The sequence below is a fragment of the Mustela nigripes genome, chromosome 4 (genome assembly GCF_022355385.1).
Source record: "Mustela nigripes isolate SB6536 chromosome 4, MUSNIG.SB6536, whole genome shotgun sequence".
Classification (NCBI taxonomy): Eukaryota; Metazoa; Chordata; class Mammalia; order Carnivora; family Mustelidae; genus Mustela; species Mustela nigripes.
Genome location: NC_081560.1, coordinates 151,492,184 through 151,508,381, shown reverse-complemented (window position 1 = coordinate 151,508,381; position 16,198 = coordinate 151,492,184). Strand labels below are relative to the sequence as shown.

At 51.1% G+C, this 16,198-nt stretch overlaps 1 protein-coding gene across 5 annotated transcripts in view; it reads left to right on the top strand.

Annotated features, from left to right (window-relative positions):
- The window catches only part of ARHGAP22 (Rho GTPase activating protein 22), a 165,042-nt gene that overhangs the window by 88,774 nt on the left and 60,070 nt on the right, over nt 1-16,198 (top strand). Inside the window, exon 1 of one of the 5 annotated variants that reach the window (XM_059397988.1) lies at nt 15,375-15,480. The exons of the other annotated variants lie outside the window; for them this stretch is intronic. Coding sequence (XP_059253971.1) covers nt 15,429-15,480 — 52 coding nt within the window. The 5' untranslated portion in view covers nt 15,375-15,428. Of the gene's footprint in view, nt 1-15,374; nt 15,481-16,198 lie in introns of those variants that run through there. 5 annotated transcript variants of the gene reach the window in all.

Sequence of the window (16,198 nt, the reverse complement as noted above, 5' to 3'; positions counted from 1 at the left end):
AAATGCCTCTGAATTTAAAGCAGTGAGTCTGCTTGTTCATCTCTTAAAACGTATGACAATACAGTACTTTCTCTGGATTTTATAACTTTTTAGACACTCAGTGGTGTTTGTCAATGGACAGTGTTCCTTAGAAGTGTTTCACCTGACAAGGCATTCAATTATTATTTGAAACTCTGCCCCTCATGCTATTAAGCAGTTCACATTTCCTGACTTTGTAGATACCTGCGTGTGACTCTCCCTCACCTCACCAGTCTGCCCCCCTTCTGTGTGGTTCGCCCCTTGCACGTCTGGTCCCAGACATGTTTGCTGATGACTGAGTGAGGCCACTCATCAAGGAAAACCTGCTCATTCCTCCAAATGTAACTGATCCTGTTCCTGGGGCAGCAGTTAGGTCCTTATGTTAATATTCTTCTGCAGGACACAAACAGAGAGATTCTTTTTTTTTTTTTTTTTTTTTTTTTTTGGTAAGATTTTATTTATTTGAGAGAGAGAGTTGGGGGGGGAGGGTATGAGCAGAGGGAGAGGGACAAGCAGACTCTGTGCTAAGAACAGAGCCCAGCACAGGGCTCAGTCTCACGACTCTGAGATCATGATCTGAGTTGAAACTAAGAGTCAGATGCTCAACCAGCTAAGGCTCCCAGGAACCCACAACATGAGATTCTTAAGGTGACTTGTTGAGTTTTTTTTTAGACAGGGAAGTGAGAAGGTTACCCTAGCACGTATTGACCTAATATTCCTAACACCCTGGCGAGTGACATTATGCCCATCTTACAGATGTGGAAGCTGGCCCAGAGGGGCAACTTGTCCAAGGTCACCCAACTAGTACAAAGTGGAGTCCAGGCTCTACGCTGCTGCAGGGTCTCACCCTTGCGCAGGCAGGTGCTGGGTACCAAGGCTCTGAGACGCGGAAGGGCACAGACAGAAATTCCTCAGCCGGAGATACCGCATCTGATAGTGAAGGGGCAACATGCAGGGGGGAGGCACGCTCAGTGCCAGCTCGGAAAAAAGATGTAGATAAAATTCTTTGCAAGTGATCTCAGCCAGACTAAATCTCCAGATAAATTAAGATGAGGGGAGGAATGTGGCGGGGATTAGTTGGGGTGGGGGTGGGGGTGTGGTTAGAGAGCCCAGGTCACCTCCGAAAAGCCAAGCCCAGGTGCAGAAGCTTCTCCAGTGGGGAGCCTTCGGCTTAGGAACTTTCTTACACCAAAGGCTGATCTTCAGTGTAGGTCATTCCTACACCAGGTGTGGTCCACGGGCCTGCTGCCTCACCATCACCTGGGAGCAACAGCCACAAAGGGAGGGGTGAACCAGGGCCAATGACCCAGGGAGCTGACTCTGGCAGGAAGTATTTTGTTTGGCTTATGAACTATTTTTCAAAGCACAAAGTTTTACTTATGGGAAATATTGATTTCTCTAAAGTAAATGTGGGTTTTTTTTCTCCGTATGAACAGTGTGCAGCGGCTCAAGGACGGGTCCCTCTGAGACAGGGCTTGATGGCTCTCCATTTGGCTAGAATCCCCACCACTCCCTAATGTAACCCACCTTCTTCCTCCGTTCATCGTCTGTGCCTGATCTCTATATAAAGGTTCGAGTTCAAGAACCCTAGTGCTGCTGATCATATGCTCAAATCTGAGACGGCTAGAAAATGAATCATTTGACATTTCCAGGTACTCCTCATGTGGGGTTGTGGGTAAGGGCGAGGTGTTCACTCACGCTGTCTGAGATTCAGGGCTGTTTCGGACTCTTCCCGGGTCTGAGGTCCTGAGGCAGTCACCTAAGCCCTCATGCTTCGAGCTCTCCATTGGTATGATGTCCCCACTAGAAGCAGGGGTGATGCCCCCAGCCTGGCATGTGGTTAGCCAGAACTAATTCCTAAGACATTAGTCCCTGCAGCTGCCAGAGCAACATGACACACAGGAATACAGACAAGCATCTATTCCCCGCTTTGCTAACATTTCTGCACGAGTGATGTCAGTTATTACTCATTAGTGATTATGTTAATTATCGATAGTTTCCATTTAAAGGTGGACCACTTCCATAAATGTTTAAAATTCAGTGTGGCTAACTATTTTAGACACTTGAACATGTATACATATCAAAAGCATGAAATAGGGGCACCTGAGTGGCTCAGTGGGTTAAAGCCTCTGCCTTCAGCTCAGGTCATGATTCCAGGGTCCTGGGATCGAGTCCTGCATCGGGCTCTCTGCTCAGCAGGGAGCCTGCTTCCCCCTCTCTCTCTGCCTGCCTCTCTGCCTACTAGTGATCTCTCTCTCTGTCAAATAAATAAATAAAATATTTTTAAAAATAAATAAAAATAAAAATAAATTTAAAAAAAGCACGAAATAAAAACACGAGCCTACAAAATAGAAGCATTAAAGATATTACCCTTCTCACAAAAATTCTTAGCAGATTAAATTAATAAAATAGCCCAACATAGCAGACCAGACCCCATAAAATCAACAAAATTATAATAATCATGAACACTTGAAATGAAATCTATTCGATGTTACTCTTGAATTGTGAGCCTATTTTGTGCTCCTTTTTTCCCCCAGCTGTCACAAAGTTTTTCACTCAGCGCTAGTGAGGAGAGCGGTCCAAGCTAAATTTGAGGCTAACTCCAAATATTATCCTTTGAATTCTTCCTCTTCAAATAATCCATTTCTCACTTGATACTTTAGAGATTTTATTTTTGTCCCTGTTTTTTGTTGTTCCTAGCAGCGACTACATGTTTTAATTGATTAGTAGCTCTGGTTTTATTTCAAAGAAAGAGTTTCTGGAACTCCAGTGTTCTCCTGAGTTGGTGGAGATCCCAGTGGGTCGGGCGGAGCCGTCTCCAGGCTGTTGTGTTTGACTGCCACGGGTTGGGAGGTCTTCAACCCAGAACAAGGATTTATGGTTTCTTCCTCCCCTCTGGGTGATGGAGAAATAGAAACCCACTTTCTAAACAAGTTTGCTTTTCCTGGATCCAAACTTCTACTGCAGCATATCCCCGTGGGTAAATGATTGCAATTTTTAAAAAAATATATCACAAAATGCCCATAGTTTAGCACTTCTTATTTTTTTTTAAAGCTTTTATTTATTTGTTATTTGAGAGAGATTGAGAGAGAGAGAATGAGTGGGGGCAGGACAGAGAAAGAAGCCGACTCCCTGTGGAGCAGCTCCCTGTGGAGCACTGTGGGACTCGATCCCATGAGCCTGGGATCATAACCTGAGCCAAAGGCAGACACTTAACCAACTGAGCCACCTGGGTGCCCGGTTCAGCACTTTTTAAAAGCACATTATTCTGGGGGCTCCTGGGTGGCCCAGTTAGTTAAGCATCTTACTCTTGATTTCAGCTCAGGTCATGATATCAGGGTTGAGAGACAGAGCCCCACATGGAGCTCTGTGCTCAGCGAAGAGCCTGCTTGGGATTCTCTCTCTCCCTCTGCCCTTCCCCCGCCATGCTCACGTGAGCACATGCACTATCTCTCGAGAGAAAGAAAGAAAAGAAAAGAAAAGGAAAGGAAAAGTAATAAGTAAAAGCACATTATTATAGAATACCAGAATGTTAAAAACTAGGGTTACAATCAGTTAAAAGACTCTAGATTTGGAAGTTCTTCTGAAGGCCAGTAACACTTCTCTGGGTTGCCAGGGCATAGCTCGCCTTGATGCTTTACTGAGCGCAAGGAAACAGAGCAGGGGAGACCAAGGTTCAGAAAGGAGGGAAGTCATTTCTGTCTCCCCCTCACCCATGTCTGCCCAAAATCTCAGAATGTGACTTTACTTGGAAATTGGGTTTTTGCCTGTGCAGTCAGTTAAGATGAGGTCCTGAGTAATAGAGGTGCTAAGTCCAGTGACCAGTACCCTTACACAGAGAGGGCGATCGGACCCCTCAGACACATGAGGCAAAAGGATGGAGGATGGAGGCAGAGGCTGAATTGAGGCAGCCACAGACCAAGGAGCGCCATGGATTTCCGAGTGACCCCAGCAGTTAGTCCAGAGCCCTGGAACAGAGGCACTTCTAGAGCCTTCAGAGGAAGCCGAGACCTGCCTCACCCTGATTTCAGCTTCTTGCCCTCAGAGCTCAGAGAGAACACGTTTCTGTCGTATTAGGCCACCCAGTCGGTGGCCGTTCGTCACGGCAGCCCTAGGGCCAATACAGTCGTGGAGACAGAAGGGAAGCTGCCAGAGCATCTGGCCCTTCTCAGCAGGACCTGCTTTCGCGGACCTTGGCCATCCAAGCCACACTCTTAGGATCCGAAACCAGGAAGACTTGGCCCCTCTTCTCCCTTCCTGCCGCAGTGGGTGGCCCATCTCCCTGCGCCCCTTCTCTGCCCAGCTCTTGCATGCAGGCCACAAGCTACTCCCAACCACTGCGTCTCTGTCCCCGGGGCCCGCAGCCCGTGACTTCCACGTGCTGTCTACGATCCCATGGAAAGAACAGAGAGCTGCAGGCATCCAAGAGACCCAGGAAAGAACCAGCATTTCCTAGCTGTGAGCCCTGTCTTGGAAAGTCACCTTGTCTCCTGGAGCATCCTTGGATGGTGACAATAACGCCCGTGGGATACAGCCGGCTGTGGCACAGAGCAGGTGCTCTCTAGGTGTGAGAACCTCCCTCCCTCCCAGGGCCAGACGAGTTGGGAATCCCAGCATTCTGGAGAGCCAGCGTTCTCCTGGGGGGCTTGGAGCAGGACTGGATCAGTGGACACGGGCCAGAACACACCCTCAGGGGCAGCTCCTGCCTCTGGGAGCAAGAGGCCTGGCGAGGGAGGTGGGAGACACCGGTCCTCATCACAGATACACAGGCCCCAGGCTGAGAAGGGGTGTGCGGCGCGGGAGTCTCCCGTCTGGTTGCCTGTGTCTGGCACAGAGTGGTATCCCACAGATTCGTGTGGAAGGACGAAGGCTGCTGCAGGAAAGAACAGCCCAGCAGATGGGCCAGAGGGCCGGCAGGCCAGCCCACCCGGCAAGGGCCTGCTCCGAGGAAGGAATGTGCAGCGCAGAGATTTCTTTTCTTTAAGTTGAGAGAAGCTGATCTTCTTTGTTCTGTGAAGGGTCCCTTAAGTGGCCCTCTTAGATATGCAAATGCATGACAAGTGTCCTGGGATCAGTTTGTAACAGGACCTTTTGTGGCTGTGGGTTTTATTTTTTTTATTTTTTGAGAGGCTTGGCAAAGATCGTGCTTTTCTCTGGCCTGCCTCAGACTGGGGGTGGTGGGGTGGGGGGGCGTTGTTTGCCCCTGACAGTTGGGGGAGGAGGACTCTGTGGACTGGTCTGCACCAAGAGCCCAGGTGTTCTGGAAGGAATGGGATGGCTACACCCACAAAGACTTTTCACACTCTTTTGACAACAAGAAATGAACATTGCAGGCCCGGCACACACAGAAGCAAAGGTTTCACAAGAGTTTTATTCCCATATGCAGTGTCCAGCGACATTTTTAGTTTTAGGTGATGCTATCTTGTTTTTTTAAATTACTGGTCAGGACCCGCTGAGTTGATTTCATGATCCCCTAATAGGTTGAGCCATACTCTGAAAAATGCTTCTTGGTTTTGGAGTTCAGGAGAGGTGTTGGGTGGACCTTCCTGCGTGCAGGAAGGGCTCTGAGGCAGGGGAAGGAGAAGCCTTGAGGGTAGTGAGCTGAGGAACTAGGACTGAGGAACTAGGGTGGTGAGGAACAGTGGTCCTGGGGACTTAGCAGATACTAGAACCCCTCTGACCCAGCTATCTGAGACCTACGCGTCCCCTGGAAATTGTGTTGTGTGTGTGTGTGAGAGAGAGAGAGATCCCACAGAGGAGGTCTGTAGAAGCTGGTGGATGTCTTCCTAAGCAGGAAGGCATGTGCCACAGGTCCTGTGTGTCTCTGGAGAGACTCGGCAGCCCTCTCTCTCCCCCGTGGGGGCATTTCTGTGATGTCCAGCAGCCCAGCCCCATACAGCTATAATCTTGTGGCCCCCACCACAGCCAGTTTGGGAGGGGACCGCCCCGCGCCCCTCATCCCGGGCCAGCCCAGCATCCTGTGGGAGTTACCAGGTGAGGGAATCCACAGTCATACACAGAGGCTCTGCATTACCTGTCAGGGAGTCCTCCTGACTGAGCAGGATGCCCAGGCCTGTATGGAACAGCCTGGAGGAGTTGCTGAAAGTGACCCATCAGTGGCCCCCCAGATATGCAAAACCCGGGGGGATAGGCACTCTATCCACCCCAGCATCTATGCTTTGGACGCATGGCCCATGCCAGTTTCTGTTCAGCAGCCCGATGGCCATCGGGATTGGACAGAAGTGGCCTGGGCATTGGTCCACCAGAACGGAGAAATGGGAAGCCAAGCTGTCCTGCATTTTCTCCTTCCACAACTAGGTGGCGGCAGCAAACACAAGTACTCTATCCCCTTCCTAAGGACTCCGCATCCCCATCTCCCTCCTCAGGGGTAGAATTCTCCTAGTACAGCCCCTCCACGTGCCCAGCACCCCATCCGCCAAGAAAGGGAAGGCCCTTGGACATTGAATATGTGTCCAGCTATTTTCTTAGCGTCCCAGTTAATCCTCACAGCCCTTCAGGACCTGCAGCCCCCCTCATTGCCCCCACTGAAGGACCGAGGGTCTTCCAAGATGTTGCAAGTTGGAATTCAATTCAGATAGCTTTGGCCTCTGTTTCAGTATGGTGGCAAAATGCAAACCTGAGGGGTGTTTGGGTGGCTCAGTGGGTTAAGCCTCTGCCTTCAGCTCAGGTCATGATCTCAGGGTCCTGGGATAGAGCCCCACAGCTGGCTCTCTGCTCAGCAGGGAGCCTGCTTCCCCCCTCCCCCTCTTTGCCTGCCTCTCTGCCTACTTGGGATCTCTCTCTCTGTCAAATAAATAAATAAATCTTTTTTTAAAAAATGCAAGCTGGGCATCAAATCGCCTGACAGCCTCTCATAGCACCTCAGCCCCCTGTTTCAGCCAAACCTGTTTCCTTTTCCTATGGCCATGCACACAGACCTCCCCAGCCTCCCCATCCAGTAAGACAGGTCACATGACTGAGCTCTGGACAATAGAATGTGGGCAGGAGTGCTGATATAGGCTGCTCTCAGCCCCTAAAATCCTGGGGTCTCCCTGCCCCCGTTCTGTCCTCTGACGAACAGATGGAGAGGATCTAGAGGATGAGACCAAAGTCCTAGGAGGAGCCTGGGTCCCCAAGTGACCACATGGAGCAGAGACCCCTCCCTCCTCTTCCTGTCATGCTGCTCTACACAAGATGGTGACAGGAGCAAGGGAGAGTGTTTATAGGGTTAAGTCACTGACGTTTTGCTGTTGTTTGTTACCATGGCAAGCATTAATTACCTGATTAATGAGCTCGCTTTCTTATCTGCAACTTGGGGTTATCGGTCAGAGTCGCTGTGTCAATGATGTACGTTGTATGTAAATCACCAAACCTAGGGGCTGGCACAGAGCAAACCCTCACAGCCCCCCCCCCCTGAGGTCCCTCCCCCGCACTGTCAGCAGTACAGCGATAATGATGACAGCAGCAACAAGGGCTCATTAACCCCCAGCTGACAGTGCCATGCCTCTAGCTGGCTGGACCAGATAGCTGGTAGGCCAGCTCGCGGTAGAGGGTCTCTTCTCTCGTGGCACATGTGGATGCTACAATCCTCTCAAGGGTACACAGGTCCTCTCTATGCAAAGACATCATCTCCTGGAAGTTCCCTCTAACTGCAGAGACACACCATCAGGGATGACCTGTAGAAGGGATGCTGAGCTAAGGGGATCATACGCACCTAAAGTGACAGGTGAGAGCCATGCTGCCTGTCTCTTCCCCTTACTAGCTGTGGGACCCCAGGTAAGTCACTTAGCCTCTCAGTGCCTCAGTTTCCCCATTAGTAAAATGCAGAGGTAATGGGATTCTTTTGGAGACTGAGTTAATATATGTAAGATGCTCAGAGCAGTGCTTGGCATTCAGCAGGTGGCCAATACGTGTTGCTCTTCCTATCCCATTTGATAACTCTTGGTCAGGCAGCTGAGACCATCTTCAGCACCGAATGTGTGGAAAAGCCTGAGGCGACAATCTCCCTGCAAGAGGTACAGCTGCAGCTGTCCTGGCCCCAGGCTGGGGGCAAAAGCCCTCACAGCCGGCTGGCCAGCCTCCCGCTCTTTCCCATGCTGCATTTCTCCTGGGGGCGGGAGAGGAAAGAAAGAAAGGCAGAAACAGCAGGTGGGGGCAGGGATGGGGGTGAGACTCCAGGAAAAGACAATGGGCTTTGTAAAATCCCTCTCTGGGCAGTCTGGCCAAGTTCAATGGCTGCAGGCCACATGAACAGCAAGAAAAATGTGGCCCAGGAATTTCTCCCCAACGATTCCCCTTGTCTTTCTCTGTGGGAATTTGGAGCTGCAGACACATTCCTTCCATGAACAACGTCCACAGCAGCTGAAGACCCATTGGCCAGAGATGGGGAGACCCTCTGGCCAGGCACCTCTGGGGACCCACCCCCAGTGCCCCCCAACTCCCGCTCTGAGGAGTGGGTATGGCAAATGTGCAGGGAAATGGGCTCTTGCTGGCAGACTTCAGAGCCCCCTCTGACTTCTCCCCAGCACTGCACACACCTCTCAAGAGCCAACTGTCTGGACAGCGTGTGCAGCTGCTTTTCCCTAATCTGTCACCCAGAAGTGGAAACGAGCCATCTTGGACAGAATTCACACCTCTTAGATAAGGGAATTCACTTTTTTCTAAGCCAAGTACTTCCCAACTTATTAGAAAACAATTTCCCAATGCTCTAAAATTCTCTTAAAACAGAGGGCTGCAAACTACATAAACCTACAAGCCAAATATGGCTTACCACCTGCTTTTGCAAATAAAGTTTTATTGAAACACAGCCACACCCATTCAATAAAGTTTTATTGAAACACAACCACATCCAGCTACAGTTGGGTAGCTATAATGGAGACCAAATGCCTGCAAAGTTTAAATATGTTTATGATATACCCTTTAGAAAAAGTTTACTGACTCTTGGTTTAAAGTAGACTATATTACAGGCACTTATTTCCTTATACTTGTATGAGATGGCTTCTAATGAGGACACTTAGAATAAAAGTAAGATAACACAGTAGTCATAATTAAAAAAAAAAAATTAAGGACCAAGGAAGATGTAAATAAAAGTAGAAAAGCAGGGCACTTTGGCTGGCTTAGTCTGCAGAGTATGCAACTCTTGACCTTGGGGTCATGAGTTTGAACCCCATGTTGGGGATAGAGTTTGCTTTTAAAAAAAAAAAAAAAAGTAGAAAAGCAAAATTAAGACCCAAAAGTCGGGATGTGATGGCCTACCTTAGGGCCTTCATACTTGCTAAAGCCAAACTTTAAATTTTCCTTGAGCTTCCTGGCAGCCAAAGGGAAAAAGAGAAAGGTAGTTAAGTCTCATTAAGGGAAACAAAAAGCAGACCAGTCCTTATGGAATCCATAGCCTTTTCTAGCACAAAGCAGTGTAGGCCTGCTTCAAATAGACTCTACCTTCCCCAGAGTCACATCCTTCGTTAAAAAATAATAATAATAAAAGGGGGCGCCTGGGTGGCTCAGTGGGTTAAAGCCTCTGCCTTCAGCTGAGGTCATGATACCAGGGTCCTGGGATCAAGCCCCATATCGGGGCTCTCTGCTCAGCAGGGAGCCTGCTTCCCCTCCTCTCTCTCTGCCTGCTGCTCTGCCTACTTGTGATCTGTCTGTCAAATAAATAAATAAATAAAATCTTTAAAAAAGAAACCATAACAATGAGTGTGTAAGATGAATAGCTATGGCAATGCTGCTGATGACAGATAACATGGGAAGATGCGTGCTAGTGAACACACTTAATCAGACATTGAAATCCAAACCAGTTGGCTTCTGTGCACTGTGGCAAAAGTGCACAGAACATATTTTGAGGTACCAGGAGAGCAGCCTCCCTTTTCTTATCATTTCTGCAGGTCTGTTTGTTTCAGAGCAAAAACCGAAGCCAAGTGGAGGTGGCCCCCACTTGTCACTGACTTACCTTTCAGGGCCTGGCACAAAGCAGGCCCTCGGGAAATGCTTGATGTGGGGTGGATCTAGCCTCTTTGGGCCATGGATTTCCCATGAAAAGCGAGGAAGTTGTACTAAACCATTAAGTCTTTTCAATTCTAGAACATCTGTGTGTCGTGGTGGTGTACATGTGGTGTGGGCACTCTGGATTTTGGCCCAAATCCTAACACAGATCAGAACTGTGATGGGAGAAGAGAAGGGGGGAGGCATCCCAGAGGGAGAAACTTACCTCCCAGGAGCAGGAGGCAGGAGTCTGGTCATTAGGAAGGTGACCTATGATGGTCGCTCTGCCCAAACTGCAGGTGAGCTCCCCCACCGAGTAGCTGTGGGAGCTCATGTAGCCCGAGAAGGTGTCCACAGCTCTCCTGTAACAGGAGCATGCTGACATCTCCCCATCACGGGGATGCTGTGGACAGGAAAGGAGGTGCTAGCACCAGTATGAGTGAGAGGCTGTGACACACAGTCTACAAAGTGACTTTGTCTTCAAGAAGCCCCTTCTACCGGTGCCAAGGCTGCCAGGAAGGGGCCCTGACACTGAAAATTTAACAGAGCAATGAGCCTCCCACGGCTTTTCTTCCAGGCATGGTCCAGCCCTGCACAGGGGTTGTCTTTTCTATCCCATGTCTCACCTACAGATATGCCTTAGACCCATGGGGCACTGAATTTGACACCAAGTATTATCCCTATTCCCTCCAGAATATGTCCCAGAGAGTCATTAAGAGCTCAGGCCCCAGAGGAAGACAGGCCATGTTCCAATCCGAGCTGAGACACTACTTAGCTAGGTGACCTAGTGCAAATTACTTTATGTCTCTGCGCCTCGGGGTCCTCCACCTTAAAGTGGAAATAATGACGATCCCTAACACATAGAATTGCTCTGAATTCGGATGGAGTGCCAAGCTCTTGGCCTGGCACACCGGCCCAGCTGACAACGTGGGCAATGAGTATTATGTAATACTCCCAGTTCCAGTGATGTTACTGCATAGTTAGTGACTTACAACATCTTATTCGCTCGCTATTCTACGATATGGGCAGGGCTCGGCCGGCCCAACTCGTCTTCCCTCTACCTATGTCAGCTGGAGGATCCCATCCAGGGCGGCCTCGCTCACGGGGCTGGAAGAAGAAGTTGCTGGCCGTGGCCTTGGTTCTACCTGTGTCTCTCTGTGCTGCTAGGTTGGGCTTCCTGGACCGTGGCGGGCTCAGGGCAGTCCCCCTGCTCACAAGGGGGAAGACAGCAGCAGGATCTGTCAAGCCTTCTTAGTATTCACCCCCGGAACTGGCCCAGAGTCACTGCTGTCACTTGTTGGTTAGTGGAGGTCATCGGGCAGCCCAGATTCGAGGGGACGGGCACACACAAAGTGGGAGGACTGGGAGGTGTGACTCACCAGGGCCACCCTGCTGACACACATCCCACCTGGTCTCCCTCTCTTCCTCCTGCTACGTCCAGGCCCCGCCACGCTCAGGGGGATGTCTTTTGTTTCTTAGCTTCTCCCTGCTCCAGGTCACCCCTTCCTTCAGTCTCTTGTCAGGAAGATGAGTCAGAATCATAGGCTGCCTCATTTTCCTCTACCCTAGATGCCCTGCTGCACCTCCCCACCCCGGAACCTATCTCCTCATTAAGAGCACAGCACCACCCAGCAGAGGACCATTCTTATGCCATTCTCTGAGGAGCTGGTCCCTCCTCAGGTCTCCACGCTCATCGCAAAAACCTCTGCTCTGTAGAGCCCTTCCTGCCCCACTCCAGCACTGGGTCACTGTACACGCCTCCCTCCCAGAGCTCTCAGGGTATCCACAGAGCTCAGGCCTTGGGCTTTCTCAGGTGTTCAGTTGGGTCCATTCATTGTTTGGCACATAGATGAATGAATGAATGAATGAATGATCATCTCAGCCCCCAAAGCTATACCTGTGACTAAGATGCTATGACCCCAGTCCTACCATGCCCCTAAGCTGCCTAAGACTGGGCTGACACCTTGAGATGGTACCATGAGGGTGCCTCAGTATGCCCCTCTACCCCTACAGAGAGGTAAAAGGGCCAGCTCCTGAGTCTCCCAAGCAAATTCTTGAATGGCCTAGAGCATTTTGGGAACCAGGAGCTAAGGCTGCATAAAGCCAGGATCCTAGCAGCAGCAGCCTTCCTAGAAACAGTCCCATATCCTCACTTTGAAATGGAATAAAACAGCAGAAGGCAGAGCCCTGGGTGGGGGTAGTCCTAGCCCCAGAGCCTTTGTCCGCCAAATCTGGTATCCAACCTTCCTCCCAGAGCCCGCTGCACTCACTGGAAATCCACCCCCATATTCTGGTTCTGCTTCTCTGTAGAGTTCAGAATGTTGGTCTCTTGGCTCAGAAAGAGATCTCAGAGCCCCCCTTACCCCGACTACTCTTCTGGAGTGGGGCAGCTTGAGCTCCTCTGGAGCCTTGCTGCACTGAGTGATCCTGATGTTTTGGCTTAATTCCAGATGGTTTGGGGTCATGATCAATTCAGGGGGCAGAGCTATATTCAAGGAGTTTGGTTTTTCAGGAAAATTCCATGCTCAGTATGTGCTTTTCCAGTTGCAGTCCTTGACTCTATGCCTTATGAGGTAATGCCATCGACCCATCCACCCATCTGTCCACCACCTACCCACCCATCCATCTATCTGTCCATCCATTCATCCATCCACCCACCCATTCATCTATTCAGCTATCCATCTATCCATCCGTCCACCTACCTCTCCACTGATCCATCCATCCATCCATCCATCCATCCATCCATCCATCCATCCAACCGTCCATCTCGGCTCTACCACTTACCACTTCATGGGTCTTGGACAAGCTTCTTCACCTCCCTGAACTTCTGTTTCTTCTTCCGTAAGTTGAATCTAATGTCATCTACCTCATAGAATTGTCCTATGGTAAACTGTGAAATAGCATTTGTGAATTGCCTGGCACCTGGTAGGAAGCACATAGTGAATGCTATTTTTTCTTCCCTTTTAAGGAATAGACACATAACTAGGATACTATAAAAAGACGATGAATAATCAGGAATTAAAGTGTGTGAAACCAAAGGCAATAATACTAGAAGTTCTTGCCTTGCTTTCTACCTCCTAAACTGCCCTGGGAGTTGATATTTAAAGCTACTTTGAAAAGTCGAGTATCCAAAATATATTTAAACGGTTCAATGGGGATGCTGACCCTTTATAATAGGCTCATTTGAAATGATCCTGCTTTGCTACTTCCTCTTAGAAAGATAAACAAGCAGCCCACAATGGCCGCTGTGATGTTTTCTTTTAAATCTTGCTTTCCAAATGTAGGACTTGGCTGTGGGACAATCACCCGGGCTCGCTCCCCACACATGCTCTCCCTGAATGCAGGGAGCTCTAGCTTGGAATTCCTGGGGCCTCATTAAGCTCGCTGTGACTAAGTGATCTTGCCTGGTGCTAAAACTGTTTAAAATGACTTGGCAGCAACCATAAGTCAGGTCTCCGTTTTTTCTCAGTTCCTCCCTCTCTGTAACCCCTGCCTACATGTCATGAAGTGAAAACATCTTTCTTCCCCGAGCCAGTGCAGGACAACCCTTCTCTCGCCCAGAAAAAGCCTCATCCTCCTCTTTCTGGAGATTAAGGAGAGGGAGGCAGAAATCTGCCTCTTTGTTAATCTCTCCTTTGAATAAGACTTAACTCCTGGGAAAACCTCTTCTCAGTTCCAAGCCCTTCTTTCCTCCCCTCCCCACCCCCAACCGCCCCACCCCCCATCCCAAGTAACTCTTCTGCTCCCCTGGAGCCGCTGCTCTTCTCCTGGACCACCTCTGTTTTCCCAAGAGGGGATTGGGGGGTTGGTGGAAGGAAGAAAATCCCCAAATCCCGGGCAAGCCAAGGCCATCTAAGGCTTACCGCAGTGCCTTAGGGTCAAGCTTCTTAGGGAACAAGACCCCCGGGACCTGATGGGCTGAGAAAGAACCTGATATTTAATTACACACTATGTAAATACGCCTTTCTTTTAAGAAATTAGGCCACTATCAACATGCTGAAGTCTCTTGACATCATCTTTCAATCTGTCCTTGTCACTCAATGTCTCCAAAGTGGTTTATCTACGCCCGGGGCCCCAAGAGCAGCGTGGGCACAGAGTGACGGCTCTAGTACTATTTTGTAGGTGTGTGTTCGTGTAAGCACTGTGAATCCATAGATCTCAAACAGCTCCAGCTCCTTCGATACCATAGTTCAGTTCATGAAAATGCCCATGTATTTTATTGATTTCATTTTTTTTGCGATTACAAACAAGGTTGGGATGAATGGCCCTGTACGGGTTTCCTTGGGCACGTGGGCAAGCATTTCTGTGGGGTGGGCGCTGAGAAATGGAACTGGCCAGCCCAGGATATTAGCATTTCTAGTTTAAAATAAGCGGCTCACGTGTTACCTTCCAAAGTCATGGCACCTAAGTACCCATTTCCCCAAATCCTCACCAACACTTGACAATGACCGGTCACACAAGGCACTTAGTGACCCGCTGGCTGTGTTCTTTATATATTTAGAGTAAATAGCTATAGATCTCTGAGTAGATCTATTACAGCAACTCATTTAATCCTCAGAAAGTCACTGGAGCGGTTGTATTATTCTCTCCGTTTCATAGGCAGGAAAACAGTACAAATGTTTAAATGACTGGGTACCATCAAACCTTTAATTTGCGCTAAACAACATATGAAACGCTGTCATTTCCTTGACTTTTCAGGTGGAGAAACAGTCTCAGAAGGGAAGTGACTTACGAAGTCACCTAGTACATAGGTAGCGCAGCCAGGTTTGGGGGTCGCTTGGGCGAACACGCTTACCGCTACTGCAGTTGTAGAGTTCAGGCGAGCTGAAAGAATGAGACTACCCCCCACCCCCAGTGACCCAGGAGGTGACTGCTTAGAGGACGCCGGGGGAGGGAGGCGCCGCCCTCGCACAGCACACAGCAAGGCACCCTTCTCTCCCGCCCGCGCCGCCCAGAAGTCAGGTGGGTGTCGCCATCCCCCGCCTCCGACCCCTCGGTTGGCTCCCGGCGCGCGGAGGAGCCGGGGACCTCTGGGGCTCGCACCGCGCCCCCTGGCGGCCTCTCGCGAGCGTGCAGCCCGGTTCCCCCGGAGAGTAACGGGCCGCGGGGAGGGCGCCCGAGAGGGCAGGGAGCCGGCGCGGGGCCGCCCCGGCGCGCAGAGATAAAAGCGGGCAGGCGGCGCGTCCGGCGCAATCTGCGCGTTCTCCTATTGATTAGCAGGGTCTGCCCGGAGGCCGGGATGCCCGCGGCGCGGGGCCGGAACGGAGCGTGAGAGCTAGGGAGCCGCCGACCCCGCGGCCCCGCGCGCAGCCCTGCGCCCGGCTGGGCACAGCCCACCGGCCGGACCTCGGCCGCCCGGACCGGGAGCAGGGCGGGCAGCAGGCGGCGCGACGGGCAGCGGAGCAGAGCGGCGAGGGCGGGCGGCTGCCATGGGGCTGTGCTGCTGCAAGGACTGGAGGGGACACCTGCCGGCGCCCAAAGGTAACTCTGGGGCGCGCACGTGCGCCGCGGGCTGGGGATCTCAGCTCCCGGGAGCGGAACGCGCGCCGCCGGCTCCCTACAGCTCCTGCTGGGGGATGCCAGACCCGCCTCGGGGACTTGTCCGCCACTTCTCCAGGGACGCCCGCCACCTGCCTCAGCCTTGGAGGGGCTTCAGGTGTGGCTGCAACTCCCCGAGCGTCTCCGAACTTCGGAGCGTGCGTCCAGGTGCTCTCTCGCCGCGCGGAGACCGGCTGGGGGCTGGGGTCGGGGCCGCAGGGCTGAAGGAGAGTCGAGTGGAGTGGGGGCGCCGGCCCTCTAGGTCGGCCAAGTCCATGGCTGGGGCGGAGGAGCCCCCGGGACCCGGCCCCGCCCACAGGTCCTTTGCGGCTTAACCGCCGCGAGCGGGACATCCTTTCTCTTTGCTCGTCTGTGTCACAAACTTGGACCCAGGGACCCTGAGTCTTTCAAAAGTCGCGGCAGGACGTGCAGAGGGAGCTGCTTGTGGAATGAGGTAGACTTGGAGAGGTCTCCAAGCCGGAATGGGCTAAGGAGCCAGGGGCGGCAGCATGAGGTCCAGCCTCCTTCGGGCAGTGACCTTTCCGGCTTTTAACCCTTGACTGACTGAACCGATCCCTGTTGATTGTCAGAAACTTAGTGCTTCGCTTTATGAAGAGCTTCCCAAACTCACCTGATCCTATAACTCATTTAACACCCTTCC